The 26,673-nt window shown below is 49.2% G+C and overlaps 1 protein-coding gene across 3 annotated transcripts; it reads right to left on the bottom strand.

Annotated features, from left to right (window-relative positions):
• Positions 1 to 2,826: 2,826 nt before the first annotated feature.
• On the bottom strand, positions 2,827 to 26,393 carry AMDHD2 (amidohydrolase domain containing 2). Of its 3 annotated transcripts, none has more exons than XM_077828341.1 (13): positions 26,299 to 26,393; positions 25,397 to 25,515; positions 23,091 to 23,195; positions 22,277 to 22,413; positions 18,725 to 18,864; positions 18,023 to 18,077; positions 16,920 to 17,132; positions 12,695 to 12,783; positions 11,861 to 12,005; positions 10,666 to 10,773; positions 9,862 to 9,930; positions 5,647 to 5,748; positions 2,827 to 5,014 (listed from the first exon to the last, which is right to left on the bottom strand). In XM_077828341.1, the coding sequence occupies exons 3-13, from the start codon at positions 23,171 to 23,173 to the stop codon at positions 4,926 to 4,928; spliced, it is 1,230 nt and encodes a 409-aa protein (XP_077684467.1). In that variant the 5' UTR covers positions 23,174 to 23,195; positions 25,397 to 25,515; positions 26,299 to 26,393; the 3' UTR covers positions 2,827 to 4,925. The 3 variants fall into 3 exon arrangements, with proteins under 3 accessions (XP_077684467.1, XP_077684468.1, XP_077684469.1); XM_077828342.1 differs by lacking the exon at positions 26,299 to 26,393 and adding an exon at positions 26,232 to 26,249; XM_077828343.1 differs by lacking the exon at positions 26,299 to 26,393 and adding an exon at positions 25,813 to 25,860.
• Between the last annotated feature and the right edge of the window lie 280 nt (positions 26,394 to 26,673).

Raw genomic sequence — 26,673 nt, 5'->3', positions numbered from 1 at the left:
AAGCCTGGGTGAAGGGCAATCAGCTAGCCTGTGGTGAGAAACATCTAAGGTTGTAAGGGCTTTGGAAGTGTTAAACTCAGCTTAGAACGTGTTTTGCTTTTATTTCATTTGACCAAATCCGACTTGTTATGCTTTGACATATAATCACTTAATATCTATCTTTGCAGTTAATAAATCTGTTTATTCTACCTGAAGTAGTGCGTTTGGTTTAAAGCCTGTCAGAGACTCCCCTTAGGATAACAAGGCTGGTACATATCAATTTCTTTGTTAAATTGATGAACTCATATAAGCTTGCAGTGTCCAGCAGGCATAACTGGACACTGCAAGACTGAGGTTCCTAGGGTTATGTCTGGGACCAGATATATCGGCTAACGTCATTCGGTTGCACAATCCAAGGAGCTGCTTACATACCAGAGGCTGTGTGAGAACAGCCCAGGAGTGGGGGTTCTCACAACAGAGCAGGGTAAGGCTGGCTCCCAGAGTCAAGGATTGGAGTGACCTAGCAGATCATCAGTCTGGATAACACCAGAGGGGAATGTCACATATTCATAGTGTGATGGGGCAAAGCCAGATGGCTATAGTAAAGTAATGGGAGACATATTAGCCATAGGCTAAACAAATCCCTGTTACCAGGATAAGCAAATGGTAGCTACTCCAGGTCAATGAAGATACCTGGGGCCACTTAACATCTTTCCAGAAGGCAGGAAGGACAACTAGGTTGATTAGGACACCTGAAGCCGATCAGGGGCTGGCTGAAACTAGTTAAAAGCCTCCCAGTTAGTCAGGTTCACCCTCCACCCAAGAGACATAGATATTAAGGTCAGAAGGGACCATTATGATCATCTAGTCTGACCTCCTGCACAACGCAGGCCACAGAATCTCACCCATCCACTCCTGCGAAAACTTCTCACCTATGTCTGAGCTATTGAAGTCCTCAAATCATGGTTTAAAGACTTCAAGGAGCAGAGAATCCTCCAGCAAGTGACTCGTGCCCCATGCTACAGAGGAAGGCGAAAAAGCTCCAGGGCCTCTTCCAATCTGCCCTGGAGGAAAATTCCTTCCTGACCCCAAATATGGTGATCAGCTAAATCCTGAGCATATGGGCAAGATTCACCAGCCAGACATCCAGAAAAGAATTCTCTGTAGTAACTCAGATCCCACCCCATCTAACATCCCATCACAAGCCACTGGGCATATTTGCCAAAATCATGTTATTCCATCATATCATCTCTTCCATAAACTTATCGAGTCTAATCTTAAAGCCAGATAGGTCTTTTGCCCCCACTGCTTCCCTTGGAAGGCTATTCCAAAACTTCACTCCTCTGATGGTAGGAACCTTTGTCTAATTTCAAGTCTAAACTTGAAAAAGAACACCTGGAAACACCTTTGAAACAAAGATTGAACTAGGGGGAAGTGCTGGTCCCAGGCTGGAAGAGGGGATTCCTGCCTGCACATAAAACGTCTATAAACTGCTTGTACTGTAAGGTGGAACCTCCATCCTTAGAGGTTTTGACAAAGCCCTGGCTGGGATGATTTTAGTTGGTGTTGGTCCTGCTTTGAGCAGAGGGTTGGACTAGATGACCTCCTGAGGTCTCTTCCAACCCTAATCTTCTATGATTCTATCTAACAGGGTGAGATATTGTTTGATTCAAATCCTGTGTAGTGTGTAGTGGTCAGTTTGGATGAGCTATTGCCAGCAGGAGAGTGAGTTTGTGTGGGGGGGGGGGGTGGGGAGGGGGTGAGAAAACCTGTATTTGTGCTGGAAATGGCCCACTTTGATTATCATACACCTTTTAAAGAGAGTGGTCACTTTGGATGGGCTATTACCAGCAGGAGAGGGAGTTTGTGTGTGGGGGGGGGCGGAGGGTGAGAACCTGGATTTGTGCTGGAAATGGCCCAACTTGATGATCACTTTAGATAAGCTATTACCAGCAGGAGAGTGGGGTGGGAGGAGGTATTGTTTCATGGTCTCTGTGTATATAATGTCTTCTGCAGTTTCCACAGTATGCATCCGATGAAGTGAGCTGTAGCTCACGAAAGCTCATGCACAAATAAATTGGTTAGTCTCTAAGGTGCCACAAGTACTCCTTTTCTTTTTGCGAATACAGACTAACACGGCTGTTACTCTGAAACCTGTGTAGTGTATATGATTACTTAAACAAAATACAACCTTCTTTGATCTGTTTGCTATCACTTATAATAAATCTATTTTATATTTTACCTAAAAACAGTGTGGTGTGAGTGAAGTGTTTGGAGGAAAATCTCAGCTCAGTTAACAAAGGTTTGTACATATTCCTTTCCACTGAGGGAAGGGCAGACTGGATAATTGTAATCTTTACTAGTCAGGCTTTTTTGGACCAGCGCAGGATGCCAGGGTCCTGGCCTGGGGGTATTTTGGCTGGAGCCAAAACTACTATTGTTAGTTCATGTAGTGGCTGGCCAGAACATTCATGAACACAGCTGGGTGTGGCCCCCGCCTGTGGATGTTTGTGTGAGGGCAAACTTGAAGGGCTTTGCAGCTTATTACAATGGCATTCTGAGAGGGAACCCAGATTGGTAAAATAAAGTGCTCAGCAGTACCCCAGTTCCAGGTTGCACCGGGGGGGCGGGGGGAGAGGAACTGTCACAGTGACCACCACACAGCAACTGACAGTCTGAACACTAGCCTGTTAACATGCCATTTCAGTCTACAACACACTATGTATGTACATAAAAGGGTGGGTATGGGGGAGTTTCAATCATACGTGCATATAGTATCGTTAATTCTCTGCATTGGATAACTGATCCCCCTCATTCTTAAAGTCAGACTATATTTATACTGCAGTTTGAGCACTTGAATCTATAACGTTTATTCAATTAAAAACATTCTCAAAATTAGGGTCTATCAAACTTCTTTGTCCTGACATTTCCTCCAATTTTATACAGAGGCCCCATAGCAGTCAGAAGTGCCAGTGGTGAGGGGTGGAACCCCAAAGTGCTGCACATGCTCGCACACTTGACATCTCCTTCAAATGTTGCAGCCTGGGAGGGCAGAGTATCCGCTGATCTAGGCAGCAGATGTTAGAAATTCTCTGAGGAGACCAGTGATGCCAGCAGGGGTTACATCTACAATGAGGCCTCATTCAGATGTTTTTTCCAGTGAACTTATAAAAAGGTATGGCAAGGAAGAACAAATCTAACTAAAACCCACCAGATTTAAGGTTTCTTTATGAACTTGAAACTTGCTAAGATGCCCCACAGGTTTTTAAGTCCCATCATTGAGATGATTTAGGTCAATCCGACAGACACTGTCTCCTCTACCTATGAGGGGGTGTTTCAGATATGTTTTTCTTGGTGGTAAGTTCATAATCAAGATCAGGTTTAGAATGGAAACTCTCTCTCTCTCCTATAGAGAGGCAGAAAGCTAACTGACACATCAAGTGAAGGTAATTATGAGAATGAGCAGATAAGCAACCATCTAATCCCATGCAGAGCTTCTAGTGAGGATATAAACCCTGAGAGAACCCCGCACCTCAAGATGGAATGGCGTCCAGTTACATCACTGCCATTTTGGATACATTCCCTACAGCAAAAGCATCTCGCCTCATCACTGACACGTAGGGCTTGTCTACTTACATTTTATAGCACTCTAACTTGCTGGCTCAGGGGCGTGAAAAATCACACCCCTGAGCGCAGCAAGTCTGAGCGCTTTAAAGCGCTAGTGTAGACGTGCTCCCAGCATTCTGAGCTAATCCCCTCGTGGAGGTGGATTACCAGGAGTGCTGGGCAAACTCTCTCCCAGCGCTCATGCATGACCATACTCGCACTTCAAAGCGCTGCCGTGGGAGTGTTCCCGTGGGAGCGCTTTGAAGTTTCCAGTGCAGCCATGCCCAAAGAAACTAACAGACCAGCAAGCTGTGTGGAGTCCTCAGGAAGCTCTCCAGCCATATTAGTTTAATACAGATGGGAATATATACTAGAGCCTGTAAGACCCACTTTGCATGTGTATATAGTTCAAGACCAACATTGCTTTCTGTTGCAGAATGAAGTCCATGCACCCAGCAGACAAACTCGCCGCCAAAGCAGCAAGATAGCATGAGGAGCCAGCAGCTCCTGCTTTTCTTGGGTTTGTACACACCCCTGAGGATTCAGCCCAGGAGGAAAGTTGGCGGTGTGGGTCTCACCCCAGGAAGCAACACAAGGCACTAGGGCTGCCCACAGCCTGAGCAAGGCAGTGAGTACTGTGCTTCGGGGTACAGGAAATCAAGGGTGCCACATGAAATCACGGCCCTTGGCTGACAGTGCCAGGTGAAGAAGTCGCCCCTCCACAGGCTCCCAAACAGATTGCAGGCTGTCACCAGAGCTGCTTCAAGGCCACTGGGATTTCTTTAGAAAATGGGCAGATTAACATTAGGAAGTCGACATGCTGGTACTAAGAGGCCCAATGGTGAGAGACAAAGGGCACAGCGAGAGGCCTACCCTGGGAGGTGAAGTTAGCGTTGTGTGTCTGCAGTGATATGCACACAGACCTATGTGGTCACATATAGACACAGAACGCGCATGGAGCAGCTACCCTTTCCTCTACAGCAGGGCTCAAATGCAGTGCTCTGGAGAGGACAAGGAGACAGACAGGCACCTTGTCCTTCAGGTAGCTCCATCATAGAGTGATCCCAGCAGCAGAGCTCCACCCACTCTTGTCTAGCAGAGAGCTGATGAACTCATTGCAGGCAGGGCTGTCAACTGAAAGCAAGGGCTGCCCTGGGACATGCAGCTCTTTGGTACTTTCAAGGGTGACCCAGGAGGAAGAAACACCAAGGTCTTAAAGCATTCTTTGAGAGGGAGAGGACAATGCGGCTGCCAGTGACCACTGAACATGGCACTTGGGGGAGCTGGTAGTTGGCACCAGGGTTGCAGGAGTGCTGCCAGTCCCAGGTGAGTCTCTGGTTTCATATAGTGAAGATGTCTTGACTCCAGACCCGTTCACCTGCGATGTACGTGGCTCGCACGTGTAGGCTGTTGTCCAGCAGCAGGAAATCTGCAGCAGACAGAAGAAGCGGGAATCAGAGGCAGCAGGAGTGGTGCTTAATCTGTTGGGGTTGCCATGGGAAAGGACTGTAGGGGTTACATTTCCTGCTCATGGAGGAGACATTCCAATATCCACAGAGACTGCAGAGGATTTACAGTAAGGCACGTACCCCAACAGTGGTAGAACTGCCCCTACCCAGGCTGGCATCTCCACCATTCTGGGGGTGGCAGTTACATCTTGGGTCTGTACAGGGAGAGCGACCTCCCCTGGTTTACAGGTACCACAGGGATGAGACAGAATGAGAGGAATTGATTCAAATAGAGACAATAGAAATCAAAGGAGCCATTTCCCAATCCAAGTGCCAAGGCCAAGCTTGAGAGGGCATCATGTTACTGAGCCTCAGACAGCCGATCCCAGCCCCAACCTGTATCAGTAAGAAGCACTGTAGGGAATGGTGTAGCAGTCCCAATGGTGAGGGAGCTCATAGGTGTCTCAGCCTCAGCTCCTTCTAGGAGCCACCCCCCTGGGAAATGGTGATGGTGGGCTGGGGAGCTCACAGCTACTCCAGCCCTGGCCTCAGCCACCAGAAGACACGGTGGAGAATGATGAAGTGGCACATCAACCTGCCATCATGCTGATACCTGCATCGTTGTCATAGTTCAGCGTCCCCTTTTGGTGCTCAATTCCCAGGAGCTGGGCAGGGTGGAGGGATGCTGCCTCCAGGGCTGTCTCCACAGTGCATCCTTCGGGGAAGAACAGTGCCTTGTTATGGCAGTTAACAAGCATCCTCTTTCAGGATCCCCCCACTGCTTACCACAGCGGGCAGCCCTTCAGACAAGGTAGGGCTGCTGGAGCAAGGTGCCAGCTGAATCAGGGTCCTGCCAAGATACTGACAGCCATCTCTGTGGGAAACGGAACAGCAGGGGGCTGCTGGCTGCTATCCAGCCACACACTGAAATCCAACACATGCTGGGTCTGCTGTGACTACTAGGCCCATAACATTTACCCCCGTTGTAAGCTCAAATGTACAAAGCATGTGAAAGCTCATAAGACAAAATGCTAACCAACAATTTTTGCCTACTTGGAAATTAACCATGAACAGTAGGTTGAGTTGCCAATAAATGAATTATAAACAAGTGCAAGAGTACCAGACAAAGAAGCTAGGTTAGTCTAAACAGAGACCTGATGGTATGACTCAAGGACTGTGTTGAAATCATCCTTGGTAAAAACAGAAAATGTGGAACCAGAAGTTAATGGACCAAAATTGGTGTGAGGGATATTGGGTCTAGGGGGTAGAGAAAATAATGTGGGGGATGAACTGTGCCACCAGCATTTCCCCTTTTGGGACTTCCTCAAACAAAAGACTTTGAAAAAAACCATCTCTTCTCCCATTCCCCCCCAACCTTGTCTCATCTCATCTTCCCTCACCCCAAGATGGAAGGAGCAGACCAGACTGAGAGACTTTCTTCCAGGCAGAATGCCAGCTGGCCTTGCTCTCAGTTAAGGAATTTTATTTTCACCTGAGTTCTGAAAATCATCACAGCATTATGACACCCAGTCCTTAGCCCACCAGTGGGGATACCTCATTGCCAGCATCGCACAGATGCACAAGATCCTGTTTTGTCTCCCTTCCTTTCATGTTGTTCCCCCCCAATGTCCCCCTTCCTGCCCTATTTCTTATTCTCTTGGCTTTCTATCATCCTGAAATCAGCTGCACTGCATCAGCACAGTGAGATGAGCTGACCAGAGCCTTGCCCCATCTAAGGAGAAAAGACCCAACCAGAGGACATCCCTGATGGGAAAGTGAACCAGGATCTAAGCAACTGGGGCCGTGGTCGACCTGCCAGCCAAAGCATCCATTTAAGACTGACCAACCAGCCAGTATTCCAAAGATGTCAACAAAAGTCTTTGATGTTGCACACCATATGATTTTACAGAAATATGGTTATGAGTGTGAATATAATGCAACTGGAATATGCTTTATGTAAAAGGTCTCTTGTAAGATATTACAAAGCTTATCTACTGAGTCTGTTCATCCTATTTGTATTTATGTATCATTTTTGTATCTAAAAATAGAAACGATGTTAACTCTGAGGTCCTATTGTAATTATGCAAAGTGTGGGACATTAATGGTGGTTTAGAATCTTGATGGCACCCATTGCCTAGGACAATGGGCTGTAGATGGTTTATTTACCTGCAAGCCTACTTGTGGACATGGGGGGCCAGCCTATGGGTAATGAAGAATGAGGTCTTACCATGTCACCTGATACTGAAATCCATCTTAAACCTGGTGCTCTTCCATTTAGAAGGAGGGGTAGGAACCCAGAGAGACAAAGGATTCCCGCCTTGGGCCAAAGCTATAAAAGGGGGTGAAACAGAACAAAGGGGGCTGCAGTCATGAGAAATCCCCCAGCTACCACCTGAGCTGGAACAAGGACTGTACGGGGAAAAGGATTAGGCCAGACTAAGAAGGAGTCAAGTCTGAAGCTTATTGGAACATCTCTGAGGGTGAGATTTTATCTAATCAGTTTCTTGATGAATTAGGCTTAGATTTGCGTGTTTTGTTTTATTTTGCTTGTAACTTACTTTGTTCTGTCTATGACTTATCATAGAATATCAGGGTTTGAAGGGACCTCAGGAGGTCATCTAGTCCAACCCCCTGCTCAAAGCAAGACTGATCTCCAATTAAATCATCCCAGGCAGGGCTTTGTCAAGCCTGACCTTAAAAACTTCTAAGGAAGGAGATTCCACCACCTCCCTAGGCAACGCATTCCAGTGTTTCACCACCCTCCTAGTGAAAAAGTTTTTCCTAATATCCAACCTAAATCTCCCCCACTGCAACTTGAGACCATTACTCCTTGTTCTGTCATCTGCTAGCACTGAGTACAGTCTAGATCCAGCCTCTTTGGAACCCCCTTCCAGGTAGTTGAAAGCAGCTATCAAATCCCCCCTCATTTTTCTCTTCCGTAGACTAAACATCCCCAGTTCCTTCAGCCTCTCCTCATAGGTCATGTGTTCCAGTCCCCTAATCATTTTTGTTGCCCTCCACTGGACTCTTTCCAATTTTTCCACATCCTTCTTATAGTGTGGGGCCCAAAAATGGACACAGTACTCCAGATGAGGCCTCACCAGTGTCAAATAGAGGGGAATGATCACATCCCTCGATCTGCTAGCAATGCCCCTACTCATTCCAAAATGACATTGGCCTTCTTGGCAACAAGGGCACACTGTTGACTCATATCCAGCTTCTCATCCACTATAACCCCCTGGTCCTTTTCTGCAGAACTGCTGCCTAGCCCTTCGGTCCCTAGTCTGTAGCAGTGCATTGGATTCTTCCATCCTAAGTGCAGGACTCTGCACTTGTCCTTGTTGAACCTCATCAGATTTCTTTTGGCCCAATCCTCTAATTCGTCTAGGTCCCTCTGTATCCTATCCCTACCCTCCAGCGTATCTACCTCTCCTCCCAGTTTAGTGGCACCACTTATACTTAATAAAATCACTTTTATTAACCCAGAGTAAGTAATTAATACCTGGGGGAGTAAACAGCTGTGCACCTCTCTCTCTGTGTTATAGAGGGCGGACAATTTAGGAGTTTACCCTGTATAAGCTTTATACAGAGTATAACAGATTTATTTGGGGTTTGGATCCATTGGGAGCTGGGTGTCTGGGTACTAGAGTCAGGAACACTTTTTAAGCCATTTTCAGTTAAGTCTGCAGATTTGGGGCGTGAGGTTCAGACCCTGGGTCTGTGTTGGAGCAGACTGGTGTGTCTGGCTCAACAAGGCCAGGTTCCAGAGGCTCACACTGGCAGAGAAAATGGTCTCAGAGGTAGTCTCAGCATATCAGGTGACAGTCCCAAAGGAGTCTCTGTGACCAAACCTGCCACAGCCTTATGTTCCCCACCTTTTCTGTCCTATCTGACCTCCGCCTCATGTGGGTCTGTCTGTCAGACACAGGAGAAATGAATACACTTTCCAGATCAGGACTGAATGTAAATTTAACCCTTTCCTTTTACTTAAAGAAAGGTTGTTCTGAAAATGAGACTAATTTTTCTCCAAAAGGAGAGCGACTTTAAAGGGTTTGATTAAGCTTGTTTTGTGTAATCACTCAGTTTTAATATAAATGCTTGTTTTTCTTTCTTGTTCCTGATAAATAAACTTTCAGCTTTAGAATGAGTGCTTTTGTATGTTTGCCAAGAAATCTAGTACACCAAGACCCTGGTTGACAGACCCTGGGCCTCTTTGCATCACTCATTTTATGTTGGACAGTGGAACACTTTATCTCTTCTGACCCTTGAAGTTAATACAACAGGCCACAACTCAGCCTGGTAACCCCCTTTGCTCCCTGAAAAGGAGGGTGGAGGAGTGAACAATCATAGAGAGAGATGGACACTTTGCTGAACCACTGAGGACACAAACGTGTATGAGGAAGAGCAACTCAGACACAACTTTTTAATAGTTACTTTTGGATGGTGCTTGCAGGGAAAGGCCCAGAGGGGTTGCAGGAGAGGGATAAGCAGTTGCAGTGTGGCTGGAGGGAGGAAGGGAGGAATCAGAAGTTGTGGACAAGATTATTCACCTTTGGTTCCTTTGTACCTGTGACTACAGAGGAGCTCGCTCATCCTCATTGCAGTAAGAGTAAAGCCTAATCTCTCCCTGGCTGGCACCCAGTGTGGCTCTGCTGACTTGAGGGCTTGGAAAGAATGCCACAGCCAGCCTTGTCTGGGGAGAGGATCTCCCTCCTATGCTCTCTGGATATGTGTAGAGACCTTTGGCCCTAGGAGAGGTGATAACAGCAGGGGGTCCCGTACTCCATCCCAGAGCCTGCAAGCAGAGCAGTAAGTGAGTTGGGCTCACCTGTGGCTTCCAGGAAGTGCCGAACACAGGAGTCCATGGTTGCTACACTGCCACTCAGTGTCTTTGTCCCTGAGCAGGAGAAAAGACAGGAAACTGAGCAGATCCACCTGCCATCTAACAGCAGCGGTCCTCGTGGGGTTACAATCCTATTCCACAAGTGGAATGAATCTGAGGGCTCTCAGCCTCAGCTCCAGAGAAGCCATAGCAGATTTTGGCAATAGGCTGGGGTTGCAGGGGGTGCGACAGGGCAGGACTGAGGAGTATGGTGGGAAGGAGGTTCTGGACTGGAAATCACAGGTTGTTAGAGGTGCATGGCCAGCTCCTGCTCACCCCATGCCTGACTCTGCCCTGTGCTCCTGGCACCTCACTTTCATGGGCACCACAACCCTAGGGGAGGGTTTGGCTTTAATGGGGATGAAGTAGCTGCTATTGTCCCATATAGTGCAAGGAGACCTCCCATAATGGCAGAGCATGTGCCTCATACCAGTGCCCTCTGGCACCATTGTGGCACCATTTGCTCATATTTCCTCCCCAGCCTTTCCCTTCGCAAGGTACCTCATCACTAGGGGGTCAGGATTTCAATCAGCCAACAGCGAGTGAGAGATAGCCAAAGGGCACTCCCTTCTGGGCCAGGCAACAGCGAGCTCCCTCATAGCACTGTCAGCCTTTGCTAGCTCAGCACATGCAGGGCTCACACCTGCTCTGCAGCCAGTGGAGCCATCTGGAAGGCCCAGGGATCTGCCTTAAACACACGTGGCCCTAGGTGGGGGCTGAAGATGACAGGGCTGCGTATGGAGTACTCACCTGCAATGTATGTGTTCAGCCCGTCCACCTCAACCACCTGCTGGCCCAGGGTGTGCCTTCCCGGGGCCAGCCCCATTCCAGCAATGGCGTCTGTCACCAGCACCAGGCCTAAGGGAGACAAGAAGGGGCTACATTAGCTCTAGCCTGCAGCCAAGCTTTGCAGGAGGTTTCTCTCCAGTTCTTTGGCACAAGTCCCAGGCATTTCATTCTGCTGGGAGTGGTAATGGCACCAGTCAGAATGTCTGTGACCCAGCAAGGAGGACTCTCCCGAGAGCACGGTAGCTTCTGGGTGCAGGGCTGACTGTAGCTTAGGAAAGTGGGGAGGGAAAGAAAATTGAGAAGCAGGGAGACGACAGACTGTTTCACAAGACAGCATAAAGTTTTGGGCAGGTCACACAGAGGTTTGGGCTGAAGGACCTGGCTGTGAGCTGGGTAATTCGGAGCTACAAAGAACGTGTAAGTGCAGTAGGGGGTGGGGAGTGACACTGGACTCTACTCGTAAGGGGCCATCAACACACAGGATTCCCTTCCCGCAGCACTGGAGAAGGGTGCAGGGGTGCCCTGGTGCCTGAAGTCCCCTGGTTATCCACAGAACAGGTAGAGCATGGGTCACTCTTCACCTCCCATTGGGCTACCAATCGGCCTCCCCCAAGCTGGGAGGCCGCATTCCCAGGGCAAGAACTTGGGACGTTCTCTGGGCATCTCTCCTGAGATGGTCAACAAGGGGGCAGTTAACCCCACTCTCTATGATGGTGTGCTATGCAGACACCTATTCTTTGAGAGTTGGAGGGAGCCCCAACAGCATGGGCCATACCTCAGAGAGACTCCGGGAGCCTGCTCCTCCCAACACTCCTGACCACAGAACAGCCTTTGGGCAGCTACAGCAACTGCTCACATGGAAACAATAGCAACTAATCATAGTTTTTCAGCTTCTTTTAGCAGGAACGAGGAGGAACCACCAGCACCATGCACAGGCCATACTGGTATGAAACCAGTAACCTAGAGGTGAAAGCTCCCACTATCCAGAGCCAGCCAGGTCCCTGACACACACCATTCTTAAGTGGAAGTAATCCCATCTGGTACCATTTGAAGAGGATGCTGCATGTCAGCTGGGAGAAAAGCAATCCACATGGGCACAGCACTTGGGTTCAGAGGCCTTGTGCTGTCCAGACCAAGGGGATCCCCAGTGATTCACCTTTGGGGTGCGCTCGATGAGCAATTCTCAGAGCCGCAGGGTTGGTGTGGATCCCATCTGATATCATGCCATAGAACACCCTCCGCCTGGCAGGAATCTGGTCACTCGTCAGCAGCCCCACGATCCCAGGGTCGCGATGGTGGAACTGTGCAAAGGGATGAGAAAACAGGTGTGATGACTGCCATGAAGAAACCCACAGGCTGCCAGTGCCAAGTAGGGTGACCAAATGTCCCAATTTTATAGGGACAGTCCTGAAATTTATGGCTTTGTCTTATATAGGCACCTACTGCCCCCCTAACTTCTGTTCTGATTTTTCACACTTGCTGTCTGGTCACCCTGGTGGCCCGGCTAGGGGGTGCTGCCATGGGGTGGCGGGATAGTTCAGTGGTTTGAGCACTGGCCTGCTAAACCCAGGGTTGTGAGTTCAATCCTTGAGGGGGCCATTTAGGGATCTGGGGCAAAAATTGGGGATTGGTCCAGCTTTGAGCAGGGGGTTGGACCAGATGACCTCCTGAGGTTCCTTCCAACCCTGGTATTCTATGAGGGCAGCAGCTGGACGTAGTGACAATGAATAGCCATGCATGGTGATATAATCCACTCAGGGTGGCACTTTATCCCCCACTAGTGGTGGCTGGCCCATGTAAAAAGTTTGATGAGCCTGCTACAGCCTTAGCTAACAGAGCTGGGTCTTCAGCTCAGGCAATAGGGGCTTGTGCGTTTAGACTCAGAGTCACATCCCCCTGCCGACAACCCACCCAGATGCGTGGTAGAGAATAAATGTTCATGGAGGAGAAGACAAGCCAGAGTGAGCCACGGGTCCCCTCGGTTACTTACAGGTAACATGGCATTGAACAGATGGGTGATAAAAGTAGCACCATGCCGGACAGCTTCCTCTGCCTGAGACAGATTAGCTACAGAATGTCCTGTGAATAAAGAGCACCAGGTGACTTCTCTTGCTATTTCCCCCTTTACTCTCTCCATTTACTCCAATAACACCGAGAGGCAAGTGTGCTCAGTCCACAAATCACTAGAAGTTTGCTGGAAATCCATCTATTATCCAATCATGCTACACTCCAGTTCTGACAGCCTCATTCAGAACCCAGCTGGACCATGGAAGTTCCAGTTCCAGTGCTTGAGATTAATTTGGATCCCTACTGCAGCGTACCAGGCACGTAGAGTGCTTGGCTTCCAAGGACTTCAGCAGAAAGACAAGATGGGTGAGGTAATATCTTTTACTGGACCAACTTCTGTTGGTGAGAGAGACAAGCTTTCGAACTTACAAGGAGCTCTTCTTCAGGTTGCAAGGGTGCTGATAAGATGAGACTGCGGGGCTTTGTTACAGTGATGGAATGAGCTTGTTTTTCCCAATGAAGATGAGAACCGTAGTCCTTTCCAGGGGCCTTGAATCCTGCTGGAGGCAGAAATTTGCCCTTCTGGATTTTTCTTTTATACGGCTTGTAGGGCAGCGTTTGCTATGGCTGATTATATACAGATTTACTGGCTCTGTGGATGAGGGGAAAGCGGTGGACACATTGCTAAAGTCAAGGAACAAAGCTTTTGACACGGTCTCCCACAGTATTCTTGCCAGCAAGTTAAAGAAGTATGGGCTGGATGAATGGACTATAAGGTGGATAGAAAGTTGGCTAGATTGTCGGGCTCAATGGGTAGTGACCAATGGCTCCATGTGTAGTTGGCAGCCGGTATCAAGTGGAGTGCCCCAAGGGTCAGTCCTCGGGCTGGTTTTGTTCAATATCTTCATAAATGATCTGGAGGATGGTGTGGATTGCACCCTCAGCAAGTTTGCAGATGACACTAAACTGGGAGGAGAGGTAGATACGCTGGAGGGTAGGGATAGGATACAGAGGTCCCTAGACAAATTAGAGGATCGGGCCGAAAGAAATCTGATGAGCTTCAACAATGACAAGTGCAGAGTCCTGCACTTAGGATGGAAGAATCCCACGCACCGCTACAGACTAGGAACCGAGTGGCTAGCCAGCAGTTTGGCAGAAAAGGACCTAGGAGTTACAGTGGATGAGAAGCTGGATATGAGTCAACAGTGTGCCCTTGTTGCCAAGAAAGCCAATGGCATTTTGGGATGTATATGTAGGGACACTGCCAGCAGATCGAGGGACATGATCGTTCCCCTCTATTCGACATTGGTGAGGCCTCATCTGGAGTACTGTGTCCAGTTTTGGGCCCCACACACAAGCAGGATGTGGAAAAACTGGAAAGAGTCCAGCGGAGGGCAATATTCTATGATTTCATAGAATATCAGGGTTGGAAGTGACTTCAGGAGGTCATCTAAAAGTCCAATCCCCTGCTCAAAGCAGGACCAACCCCAACTAAATCATCCCAGCCAAGACTTTGTCAAGGTGGGCCTCAAAAACCTCTAAGGATGGAGATTCTACCACCTCCCTAGGTAACCCATTCCAGTGCTTCACCACCCTCCTAGTGAAATAGTGTTTCCTAATATTCAACCTAGACCTCCCCCACTGGAACTTGAGACCATTGCTTCTTGTTCTGTCATCTGCCACCACTGAGAACAGCCTAGCTCCATCCTCTTTCGAACCCCCCTTCAGATAGTTGAACACTGCTATCAAATCCCCCCTCACTCTTCTCTTCTGCAGACTAAATAACCCCAGTTCCGTCAGTCTCTCCTCATAAGTCACGTGCCCCAGCCCCCAATCATTTTCGCTGCCCTCCACTGGACTCTCTCCAGTTTGTGCACATCCTTTCTGTAGTGGGGGGGACCAAAACTGGATGCAATACTCCAGGTGTGGCCTCATCAGTGCCAAATAGAGGGGAATAATCACTTCTCTCAATCTGCTGGCAATGCTCCTGCTAATACAGCCCAATATGCTGTTGGCCATCTTGGCAATGAGGGCACACTGCTGACTCATATCCAGCTTCTCGTCCACTGTGATCCCCAGGTCCCAGATCCCCAGCGGTGTATGGGATTCTTCCTTCCTAAGTGCAGGACTCTGCACTTGTCCTTGTTGAACCTCATCAGAAGGCCCAATCCTCCAATTTGTTTAGGTCACTCTGGACCCTATCCCTACCCTCCAGCGTGTCTACCTGTCCCCCCCAGCTTATTGTCATCTGCAAACTTGCAATTAACCCCATCATCCAGATAATTGATAAAGATGTTGAACAAAACCAGCCACAGGACTGATCCCTGGGGCACTCTGCTTGATACCAGCTGCCAACTAGACATTGAGCTGTTAATCACTACCCAGACAATCTAGCCAGCTTTCTATCCACCTTATAGTCCATTCATCCAATCCATACTTCTTTAACTTGCTGGCAAGAATACTGTGGAAGACAGTATCAAAAGCTTTGCTAAAGTCAAGATACATCACATCCACTGCTTTCCCCGTATCTGCAGAGCCAGTTATCTCATCATAGAAGGCAATCAGGTTGGTCAGACATGACTTGCCCTTGGCAAATCCATGCTGACTGTTCCTGATCACCTTCCTCTCCTCCAAGTGCTTCAAAATGGATTCCTTGAGGAGCTGCTCCGTGATTTTGCCAGGGACTGAAGTGAGGCTGACCCATCTGTAGTTCCCGGGGTTCTCTTTTTTCAGTTTTTTAAATGTGGGCACTATATTTACCTTTTTCCAATTGTCCGGAACCTCCCCCGATCGCCACAAATTTTCAAAGATAATGGCCAATGGCTCTGCAATCACATCCCCCAACTCCCTTAGCACCCTTGGATGCATTAGATCTGGACCCATGGACTTCTGCATGTTCAGCTTTTCTAAATAGTCCTTAATCTGTTCTTTCACCACTGAGGGCTGCTCACTTCCTCCCCATACTGTGCTGCCCAGTGCAGCAGTCTGGAAGCAGACCTTGTCTGTGAAGACCGAGGCAAAAAAAAAAAAAGCATTGAGTACTTCAGCTTTTTGCACATCATCTGTCACTAGGTTGCCTCCCCCATTCAGTAAGGATCCCACACTTTTCCTGACTTTGCTGCATAAACCCTTCTTTTGCATGGTTCATCAATTTCAGCCCAAAGAGGAACAATGGGAGTTGGTGGGGTTAAGCTTTTCTATCCTTGATCTCAGCCCCAAAGGAGAGCTTGTGAGGAGACCATGAGCAAAATCCAGCCAGTGCTAAGTTATCAGTGTGTGTGTATGGGGGTGGCGGTGGGGGGAGGGGAAGGATTCTCCGCACACACGGCTTCCACTTTAAAAAAAAAAAAAAAAGGACTGTGCTAAATTTTCCAGAGATTAGTGATGCCTCCATTTTTGGGTGTGTAACTTGAAACACAGTAAAGGCCCTAGTTTTCAGAGGGCAGGTATTTAAGGTGGCTACAACTGGACACTTAAGACTTTTTGTGCAAGGAGAATTCAAACAGGTTAACTTTAGAAGTTGAACCTTTGCATGTGGTTGGCCCTCACTGAGGTCTTAGCTAAGTTTAAGACAAGAAAAGGTCAGGATCATATTCTTCCCTCAAATACAGATGACCCACCCACCCCACTCCTCCATTTTGCTGGAGTCAGAGTTGCTCACTCTTATCAAAGTGGAATTTGGCCCTTATTTACAAGCACTTTGAAACATTAAGACACGCACACCGTCAGATGTGCCCACCCAGTTTAGAGCCATGTTACACAGATGAGTTTTTGTACTTCTGTTTCACTGCAGGGCTCCAGAGCTTTGAAGGACATTGACTCTGCACAGTTGTGGACATGAGGAGTGGAAGCAGAAAGGTTTTCCTTTGAGGTTGGAAAAAAGACAGAGGGAAATCCAATGCAGATAACTTGCACTAATGCACGATTACGGTTACTATTCAAATAGTACATCAGGAAATGCAGATGTTAGGGTTCTCATAGCCATGTTGGCTTGAACACACAGCTTGCATTTTGCACTACAGACAATGGGCCTGATTTGCTAGGGTAACTCCATTAACCTCAATGCACCTGCACTGGCATGAGACCAGTGTGACAAAGCAGAGGATCAGGCCCAGGGCAAGCAATGTGAGCAAACAGATTGGGCCTCTAAGGGACTGCCCAGACCCACCCACATAGCCTTCCAGGCCCTAGCCAGCAGACACCCTTACCCAGCGAGACACAGATGCCCCGTCTGGTAAGTTCCTGGATCACCTCACTGCTCCTCTTCATCTCAGGGGCCAGGGTGACGATCCGGACACAGTCCAGGTACCTGTAGGTGGCAAGCAGGTCCTGGAAAGCTCCCGAATCGAAGGTGCTGAGGTAGTGCTCTGGGTGCGCCCCCTTCTTCTCCTTGCTTATGAAAGGCCCCTCCAGATGGGCACCTGCCCACCAGGGAGGGAAAAAATATCCACAACTGTTTCCCTTTCTTTCCCTGGGGATGAGGACACCCCCACCTCAGCCCAGCCAATCCCCTCTCCCAGCCAGCCCCACCTCAGAATTTACCAATCCTCCTCCCTCTGCAAGCTGGCTCCGAGAATGAAAAGACAGGCAGCTGCAGTGTAAGAGAAAGTCAAGGCTCCTTCGCATCTCCCTGTAACTGTTATCCTGCTCTATCCCCTACCCCAGACTCCTTCCCCTCGCCATCCACTCTTGTCTGGCTTTGCTTGACCTCACCAGTGCTGGCACCTATAATCTTTACTGCCCCAGCCCACACCTCCCCACAGCCCCTTCCTGCTGCCTGTTTCCCACTCTCCTCAACGAGCTTGCCCCAAATGCCAGCAGCTCAATTTTAAGTAGCAAAGCAAGGTCCCTGAGGTGCAGCCTTCCCCAAGGTGCCTCACCCCCAGTTGTCAGGCCGAGATCTCCCCACTCCTCAGAATGATGAAGGCCCTTGGGCTGCTCTCGTCAACATGGCAAGAGAGATGGCATCGCTGCCATCATGGGCAGTCTGCCCTCTCACAGTGACCCACTGCCACACACTGCCTAATTCCAGCAAGGCCGACATGTTGGATGCAGAGCCCAGCGGAGAGGAGTGCAGTAGCAAGTACCATGGGGTGGAACTGAGGGAGGAACATGGCAGCCAGCGTACAGAGATCTCTGGGAGTCCTGGCTAGGCTGCACCTGGCCTTGCACAGGGTAAAAATCTCAACCCCACCCCCACTTCCCTGTGGCACAACACTCCCAGCCACAGTGAATGCTTTCCACAGCAGCTGCTTCTCCTCCCTCCATAGAGGAGTGAGGCCAAGAGGACAGGACCTTGCTGTTCACTTACCCAGGATACCAGCCCCATGAGGCCCTCCATTTCTTACGCTGATCTGAGGAAGAACCTAGAAGGATGGGGATGTGTTAGAAGCCTCACAGACACAGTACCCTGCCTGCATTAGGGCCCCTAGCATAATGCCTGAGTGCCAAAGGGAACTATTTCACCCACTCAGCCCCAGGGCAGTGAGAGAGAGGTAACTACCCCAGCTGGAATCGTAAAAACTAGCCCCAGGGTTAAATGTGCTTTTCTGCTGGGTATGGCCTGGTCAGTTCTCGTAGCGGTGGGGCAGAGTGAAGGACTGGACTTAAGCAGAAAGGGTTAATCTCTGCTGGAGGGGGACACTACTTCAGAACCCACCTTCTTGTGGGCCCATGTACCCCAGCCCCGGTTCTCAAAAGCACCCAAAACAGATCACTGTGGATGACTTGCAATAATACACTGTGCTCTGAGAAAAAGCACGTCCCAAGCCCTGTATAACTTGTCTCATGGGACACTGGGAATATTGCAGCGTCAGCTGCCTAAATGTGCAGACAAGCCATCTGGGTTTAGAACCCAGCTCCTCACACTCCCTCCCCTTCCCAACAGGCAGCTGACATCACAGAGCCCACACATTCCACTTCTGTGGTGAAGCCCCCAAGGCTTAGCCACCTGATCCAGTGGTGCCAGCCCCATTGCCCTGAGTATTTTGGTGCCCTGTGGGGCTCCCCTTACCTTGTGATAGACGGATGGCGGGGAGGTCACCAGGGTTGGGCAGAAAGAGGTCACGCCATGGGAGAGAATCTTCTGACTCACCAGAGAGATCCCTGATTGGACGTCATCCGTGGCCAAGGAGAAATCCACCCCAAAGCCCCCTGCACCATAAAGGAAACAAGGACAGCTGTGCACTCGGGAATGCCAAGTGGTGACATGGCAATTGGCTCTAGAAACCAGGGAGGCCAGCTCTGGAGGCAGGACTGTAAATGGTGCCTAATATAACATGCAATTGAAGATTAGCTTTGAGAATAAAGGGTGTGCTACAAGCCAGCAGGGTGCGGGAGGATTTTGGGTTCCACAGATTATTTAGAAAAGCTGGACAAGCACAAGTCCATGGGGCCGGATGTGCTGCATCCGAGAGTGCTGAAGGAGTTGGCGGATGTGATTGCAGAGCCATTGGCCATTATCTTTGAAAACTCATGGCGATCATGGGAGGTCCCGGACGACTGGAAAAAGGCTAATGTAGTGCCCATCTTTAAAAAAGGGAAGGAGGAGGATCCGGGGAGCTACAGGCCAGTCAGTCTCACCTCAGTCCCTGGAAAAATCTTGGAGCAGGTCCTCAAGAAATCAATTCTGAAGCACTTAAAGGAGAGGAAAGTGATCAGGAACAGTCAGCATGGATTCACCAAGGGCAAGTCATGCCTGACCAAACTGATTGCCTTCTATGATGAGATAAGTGGCTCTGCAGATGAGGGGAAAGCAGTGGTCACGTTTTCCTTGACTTTAGCAAAGCTTTTGACACGGTCTCCCACAGTATTCTTGCCAGCAAGTTAAAGAAGTATGGGCTGGATGAATGGACTATAAGGTCGACAGGAAGCTGGCTAAATTGTCAGGCTCAATGGGTAGTGATCAATGGCTCCATGTCTAGCTGGCAGCCGGTATCAAGTAGAGTGCTCCAAGGGTCGGTCCTGGGTCCGGTTTTGTTCAATATCTTCCTTAATGATCTGGAGGATAATGTGGATTGCACCCTCAGCAAGATTGCAGATGACGCTAAACTAGGAGGAGAGGTAGATACGCTGGAGGGTAGGGATAGGATACAGACGGACCTAGACAAATTAGAGGATTGGGCCAAAAGAAATCTGTTGAGGTTCAACAAGGACAAATGCAGAGTCCTGAACTTAGGATGGAAGAATCCCATGCACCGTTACAGACTAGGGACCAAATGGCTAGGCAGCAGTTCTGCAGAAAAGGAGCTAGGGGTTACAGTGAACGAGAAGCTGGATATGAGTCAACAGTGTGCCATTGTTGCCAAGAAGGCCAACATTTTACATTTTGGGCTGTATAAGCAGGGGCATTACCAGCAGATCGAGGGACATGATCATTCCCCTCTATTTGACATTGATGAGGCCTCATCTGGAGTACTGTATCCTGGTTTGGGCCCCACACTGCAAGAAGGATGTGAAAAAATTGGAAAGCGTCCAGCGGAGGGCAACAAAAATGATTAGGGGACTGGAACACATAACTTATGAGGAGAGGCTGAGGGAACTGGGATTGTTTAGACTGCAGAAGAGAAGAATGAGGGGGGATTTAATAGCTGCTTTCAACTACCTGATAGGGGGTTCCAAAGAGGATGGATCTAGACTGTTCTCAGTGGCAGCAGATGACAGAACGAGGAGTAATGGTCTCAAGTTTCAGTGGGGGAGGTTTAGGTTGGATACTAGGAAAAACATTTTCACTAGGAGGGTGATGAAGCACTGGAATGCGTTACCTAGGGAGGTGGTGGAATCTCCTTCCTTTGAGGTTTTTAAGATCAGGCTTGACAAAGCCCTGGCTGGGATGATTTAGTTGTGGATTGGTCCTGCTTTGAGCATGGGGTTGGACTAGATGACCTCCTGAGGTCCCTTCCAACCCTGATATTCTATGATTCTAAGCCAATATAAAAGGAGATGTGGAGTACCCGATTGCACTATCTGTCCTGGTCACTAATCCCCAATGGCAAGCAGGCAAACCCACCAGAAGGGACCTGACCCATCTATTTCATTCCCCCACACTGCCCCCTAATCTTTCTTAGGTACTTACCTGACCTCTATTCCCACAGTATATGAGCACCTCATGAGCTATTATTCATTTATCCTTACACACACCTGGGAAGCAGGTTAAGACTCTGATCCCATTGTACTGAGGCACAGAGAGGCCCAAGATAATGCAAGAAATCTGTGGTGGAGCAGGGACTTAACTCATGTCTCCCAGGTCCTTGGCTAGTGCCCTAACCACTGGACCATCCTTCCTCTCTGATCCTTTATGCCACACTACACATCGTCCTTCAGATCCCTCCTCAAAACCCAGCCCATTTCCACAATTCTCCCAATGGCGACCCACCCGGCTTTTATACCTCCTAACTTAAAACTCTGTAGTGTACACATGGACTGTCAACAAAAGTTATGCTGCTTTAAACAGACTGCTACTGCCTGCCCAGACTATGCTCCTTGTGTTGGAGGAGCACATCCACACTAGCAGCTCTTGCATTGACACAGAGAGCACTGATGGTAGCTATCCCACTGTGCAACTGGCCACGGGGTGCTTTGGGAAAGGTTTGCAATGCCTCATGGGACAAGTACAGCATCACATGATGCAGGTTTCTCAATCCTATGTTCCATGGGCATCCTACTAGATCGTCAGCCACTTTTCAACTGAAGTGTGTGCGTGGGGGAGGAAGGAGAGCGTGAGAGACAGGGAGAGTTTGGTGAGAGGACAGGGAAGGAGAGACAGAAAGAATGTGTGTTGGGGAAGAGTGTGTCCGCACGCTCTCTCTTAAGTTCAGACAGCAGGCTGAGCAATCATTCCTGGAAGAGGGGACACCATCCCCGCTTCCCATCAGCCCCCGGCTCTGCACAGCAGTCTCTCTCCCTCTTCCACCCCATAGCAGCAGCCTGCTCTGCCTGCCTGTGGTTCTGGGATTCCCTCCGTATTCTCCCACAGCAGCTCTGTGAGCTCTCCAGGCTGAGGAATGTCAAAGCTTCAGAGCTTTGAAAGTGGAGAGGCACATGCCTGTAGGGCAGCCGAGTTCAAAACAGTGAGCAGAGCGGTCACAATGGGCATCGTGGGGTACTGGAGGAGGCTAATTATGTCGACATAATGAATGGCAGCATCTACACTGAGTGTTTGCCACTTTAACTTTGCTGCAAAAAGCTTTATGCCTCTCATTGAGGTGGTTTTATTTTATTGGCAAAACAGCAGAGTTTTGCACCAAAAGTAGCTTTGTAGTGTGTACACCTCCATTGTTTTGTTGGCAAAATCTGCTTTTTGCCGACAAAACTGCAGAGTGTAGACAAGGCCTTAACACAGAGAGCCAGCCAGAGACTGCTAAACTAGAAGCTCTGCAAACCTTATCTGCTGACGCAGCTGACGTCCCAACAAAGTCTGTTTTCAGGAAACAGGTGCACTGTGAGTCAGAGTTCAAAGGGCAGGAGGGGATACGTTTGTGTTGGAACTCATTGGTCTGTTTCTAAATGGCACACGTGGAGCCTGGTTCTCACTCAGATCTGCTCTAGATCAGTTGGAATGCCTTACCATTAATCTGCACATCAATGAATCCGGGGGCGATGATGCTGTCCTTACAATTCAGCTGAATATCAGCAGATCCCTTCTCATCAAAGAACAGCTTCTCTGGGTTAAGGATCTTCCCTTCTCGCACCCACAGATCCTCCCTGACGGAAGAACCACACAGAATAAAAGATGAACAATTCCTCCCAGCAGCAGGGGAGAGGCCTGGACTGCTTTCCACACTATTCAGTCCCCCTTTACCTATTAGCGCATAGACCACCCCAACACAGGGGCTGGTGGTTAACCCACCATGTGCTGTTATGGTCAGCAGGTGGAAGAACCAAATCAAAACCAGGCACTCCCGCCCCAGGGAACTGCATGTGTCACCTCTAGGAAGTTTCCCACATGCCACCCCAACATGAACAATGCCTATACAGTTTCACTGGAAGGGCTGGCATCCTTCCTCTCTCCCTGCAGAGGGAGGATGTAGGAAGAGGTTAGCATGGATCAAATGATTCTAGCAAGAGTCTATGCCTGTTCTGATTGTTACCTAGGTGGCAACCTAAAACATAGTTGAGACCTCTAGGTTTCTGCTACAGGGAACAACTGCAGCTTTACAAAACAGAGGGAAGTTGGGGTATTGTAGGAACCAGCAGCCCTGTGGTTAGTGCTCTTTGCTGCCATGCAAGAGATCTGCATAGGTTCAACTCCCAGGCCTGGTTTTTCCAAAGAGCAGCACTCTGGGGTCCAATATCTTCTATACCTCGCATTCCACGGCATCGGAGGAGCATATTTTGGTATGCAGGCAGCCATCCCAGGGCAAACAGCCCTATCTGCTCACCTTTGCAGCTGGTGACTCCTCAAAATCCGGCAGTTAGTGAACTGGAAGATTGGAGCATCCGAGACAGACTTATTAGACGGCATTGTCGGGGCTTGGAGAAAACACCTGAAACAGGGAAGGGGAATGATGCAGAGGATGGGATACTTCCAGTAACCCTCATAGAAGGACAGACAGAAGAATGAGAAAGGAAGGGTGGTTTGCACACAGGGTTGAGACTCAGGAGACCTGGGGCAGGTTGGTGGAAAATGAGAGAAAGGAGGTGCTGCTTTACAAAGAAAAAAGCAGAATGAGAATACAGTAGAGAGAGGTCAGCCAGATGGGGCAGGGATCATCAGTGAGTTCAGACAGTGCCCAGTGCAATGGGATCCTAACCTTGATTGGGACCAGAGTGTGCTACTATATCACAAATAAATAATTGTGGGGCAAAAATGGAGATAATGTGTTGGAGATGGAAGTAGAAAAAAAAGGGGGGAGGGAAAAGCAAGAAGATAGACAACTTAATTTAGTGAATATCATTTCTTTGTGCTCTTTTGTTTTACTGTACTTCCAGGACCATGATTCTCCAAGCTGCTCCACGGAGACCCTTAAACCTGCAAGGAGCTCTTATGAAGTCAACGAGGCTCTGAGGGGCATGGATCAGCGTTCATGTCATGTTCCCCATCAGTACCCGGCCCGGGTCAGGGAACCTAATGATCCAACCAGTGGAACAAATTCAGTGATGAATCCTGGTCACATGCCACCTGAGGCACATTGCACATATGCTAAGAAGAACGAGGCTCCAAGCAGTGGTTCACCCATATGGAACAGTGGATGGGACAGCTACTCAGAGCCCTTAGGCTGGAGAGAGAAGTATTTGGAGGAAGACAGAAAATAACCTGATCTCTGTCAAACTGCACACAAAATGCTCTGATAGGTGGGGGGTCTGGTTGCTCCAGGGCTCCTTATTTACTTAGAGCATTTCCCCACTGAAAGGTTTCAGGTGTTTGCAACTCCACCAGGACCTTCACAGCTGCAGCTCGGCTCCACTTATCCAGCAGCACAGGAGGATACGGGGACGGGGAGGCAATAAGAGGAGGAATCTTTAGGTCACCAACACACACATTTTGTTTCACATGAGTCTCTGTTTAGAAGCACCCCAAAATCCTGAAGTCCTGCTGACAAACAATTGATCCAGGCTAGTCTTAAAACACCCTTCAATAGTCACACCAAGTTAGAGAGACAAGGAGTCCGGTGGCATCTTAAAGACAAACAGATTTATTAGGGACTGTCCGGTTTGGCCAATGAACATGGCAGAGGGGCATTGCTGGCACATGATGGCATATACAATATTAGCAGACGTGCAGGTGAATGAGCCTCTGATGGTGTGGCTGATGTGGTTGGGTCCTCTGATGGTGTCCCTAGAGTAGATATGGGGACAGAGTAGGCAACGAGGTTTGCTACAGGGATTGGTTCCTGGGTTACTGTTTCTGTGGTGTAGTTGATGGTATTTGCTTCAGGTTGGGGGGCTGTCTGTAAGTGAGAACTGGCCTGCCTCCCAAGGTCTGGGAGAGCGAAGAATCATTTTCCAGGATAGGTTGTAGATCGTTAATGATGTGCTGGAGAGGTTATAGCTGGGGACTGTATGTGATGGCCAGGGGTGTTCTGTTATTTTCTTTGTTGAGCCTGTCCTGCAGTAGGTGATTTATGGGTACCCGTCTCGCTCTGTCAATCTGTTTCCTCACTTCCCCAGGTGGGTATTGTAGTTTTAAGAATGCTTGATAAAGATCTTGTAGGCTTTTGTCTCTGTCTGAGAGATTGGAGCAAATTCAGTTGTAAACTAGGGCTTGGCTGTAGACAATGGATCGTGTGATGTGTCCTGGATGGAAGCTGGAGGCATGTAGATAAGTATAGCTGTCAGTAGGTTTCCGGTATAGGTTGGTGTTTATGTGACCATCACTTATTTGCACTGTAGTGTCCAGAAAGTGGACTGGTCCAGCCTGAGGTTGATGGTGGGGTGGAAATTGTTGAAATCCAGGTGGAATTCTTCAAGGGCCTCCTTCCCGTCCCTCCAGCTTCCATCCAGGACACATCACACAATCCAGACCACAACAGACCTTTTACTAACATGTTACTACCCCTAAGGGATGCTAGAAATAATTAAGTAAGATGCTCCAATTTACGATTCTGTGAACAGGACGTAAAAGCTGACAATGTAACCAAACTGCCCCAAATGCCATGATTTTGAAACACAACATGGTACCACAGGAAAGTCAAGCACAGAGAGTGGAGACAATGAATAGAAGTCATTTGATTTCTTTTCAACTAACCTTAGTTCCTGGGAAGATCAATTTGAGCTCTTCAACCTTTTCAGCTTGTGATACTGCTCCTCTCACTCAGCATCCCATACTGACTTTGGAGGAGGACTGCATTGACAGTCTGCTGGTACCTGTGGAAGAAACTGTTAAGTATAACACAGTGGAAATGAAAGCAGAGAGTCTCTGAGTATCCTACTCCTTGACAGACAGTTAGACCAGACTCCTACTTTAGTAATTGAATAAATTATATTGTATTATGGTACAGTCGAGAGGCCCTCGAAGGCATCAGAGCCACTTTGGGCTAGCACTGACAACACAGAATGAAAGATAGTCCCTGCCCCTTTATTCTCTCCTTCCCCACTCTCCATATTTTTGGGTCCTCCAGGTAGTTTCAGTGGCATTGCAGCAGCTCTTCTTTTCAGAGATACCTCGCTAGGCAGATGAGAGGGGTTATGCAGTCCAGTGCAAGTCCCACTATTGCTGTCCTACTGGGAAAAAAATATCCACCCCCCATATCCAGGTACTGAGAGGGAGACAGTGTCCCTGCAAGGAGCCAGCACAGCGAGAAGGCAGCAGCAGACAGAGCTGGGGGCAGGCACAGAGAGGGTACTGTGGAAGGAGCTCAGGCCATGCTCCCTCGCTGGCACCCCAACGCTCTGGTAGAGTATTGAGGACGCAGAATTAGCAGAAAACGGGGTGGCTGGTGCAGCTCAGCTGAGCTCAAGTCTATCTCCCGGCTCCCTAAGGCCCGTCAGGGCAGGGCAGGGCAGAAGGGGTAGGAAGCTGGAGGGGGAGAATGGAGGTCCTTAAGACAGCTTAGCCCGGGCCCGGTTCTGCGGGTTCTGACCGGGCCGAGGGTGCGGGGGCAGCCCAGCCATGCTACTCCCGGCGCGGGGGCAAGGTCCCCACCTTACCCCTGCGGCTCTGCCCGCTCCTGCTGCAGTAGCGGCTCCCCAACGTCCGGTCAGGTGAGTCTACTCAGCTGATTGGGAAGCGACGGGAAGGCGGGGTTACCCTGAGCACGTGATCGGCTGCCGTCATGGGAAGGGCGAAGTAAAGGAGGGTAGTCAGCTGCTGCCGCCCTCTTAGGGAGGTCGGAAAGCCAAAGGGCTCAGATAGGGAGCTTGACCCTGGGAGCAGGTCTGGCGGGTGAGTTGCTGGGGGGGATGTTTGGGGGACGAGTGGGGCGGGTGGGTAGCGAGGCAGGTTTGGGGGCGGGTCAGTGGGGGGGGGGTAGCTTGCAGGATGGGTAGCTAGGGGCAGGTTTGGAGGGCAGCTTAGCGGGTGAG

This window comes from Eretmochelys imbricata, chromosome 10, assembly GCF_965152235.1.
Source record: "Eretmochelys imbricata isolate rEreImb1 chromosome 10, rEreImb1.hap1, whole genome shotgun sequence".
In the NCBI taxonomy this organism is placed as follows: domain Eukaryota; kingdom Metazoa; phylum Chordata; order Testudines; family Cheloniidae; genus Eretmochelys; species Eretmochelys imbricata.
Note: the sequence above shows the minus strand (reverse complement) of the source record. Positions and strands in the feature narration are given on the sequence as shown.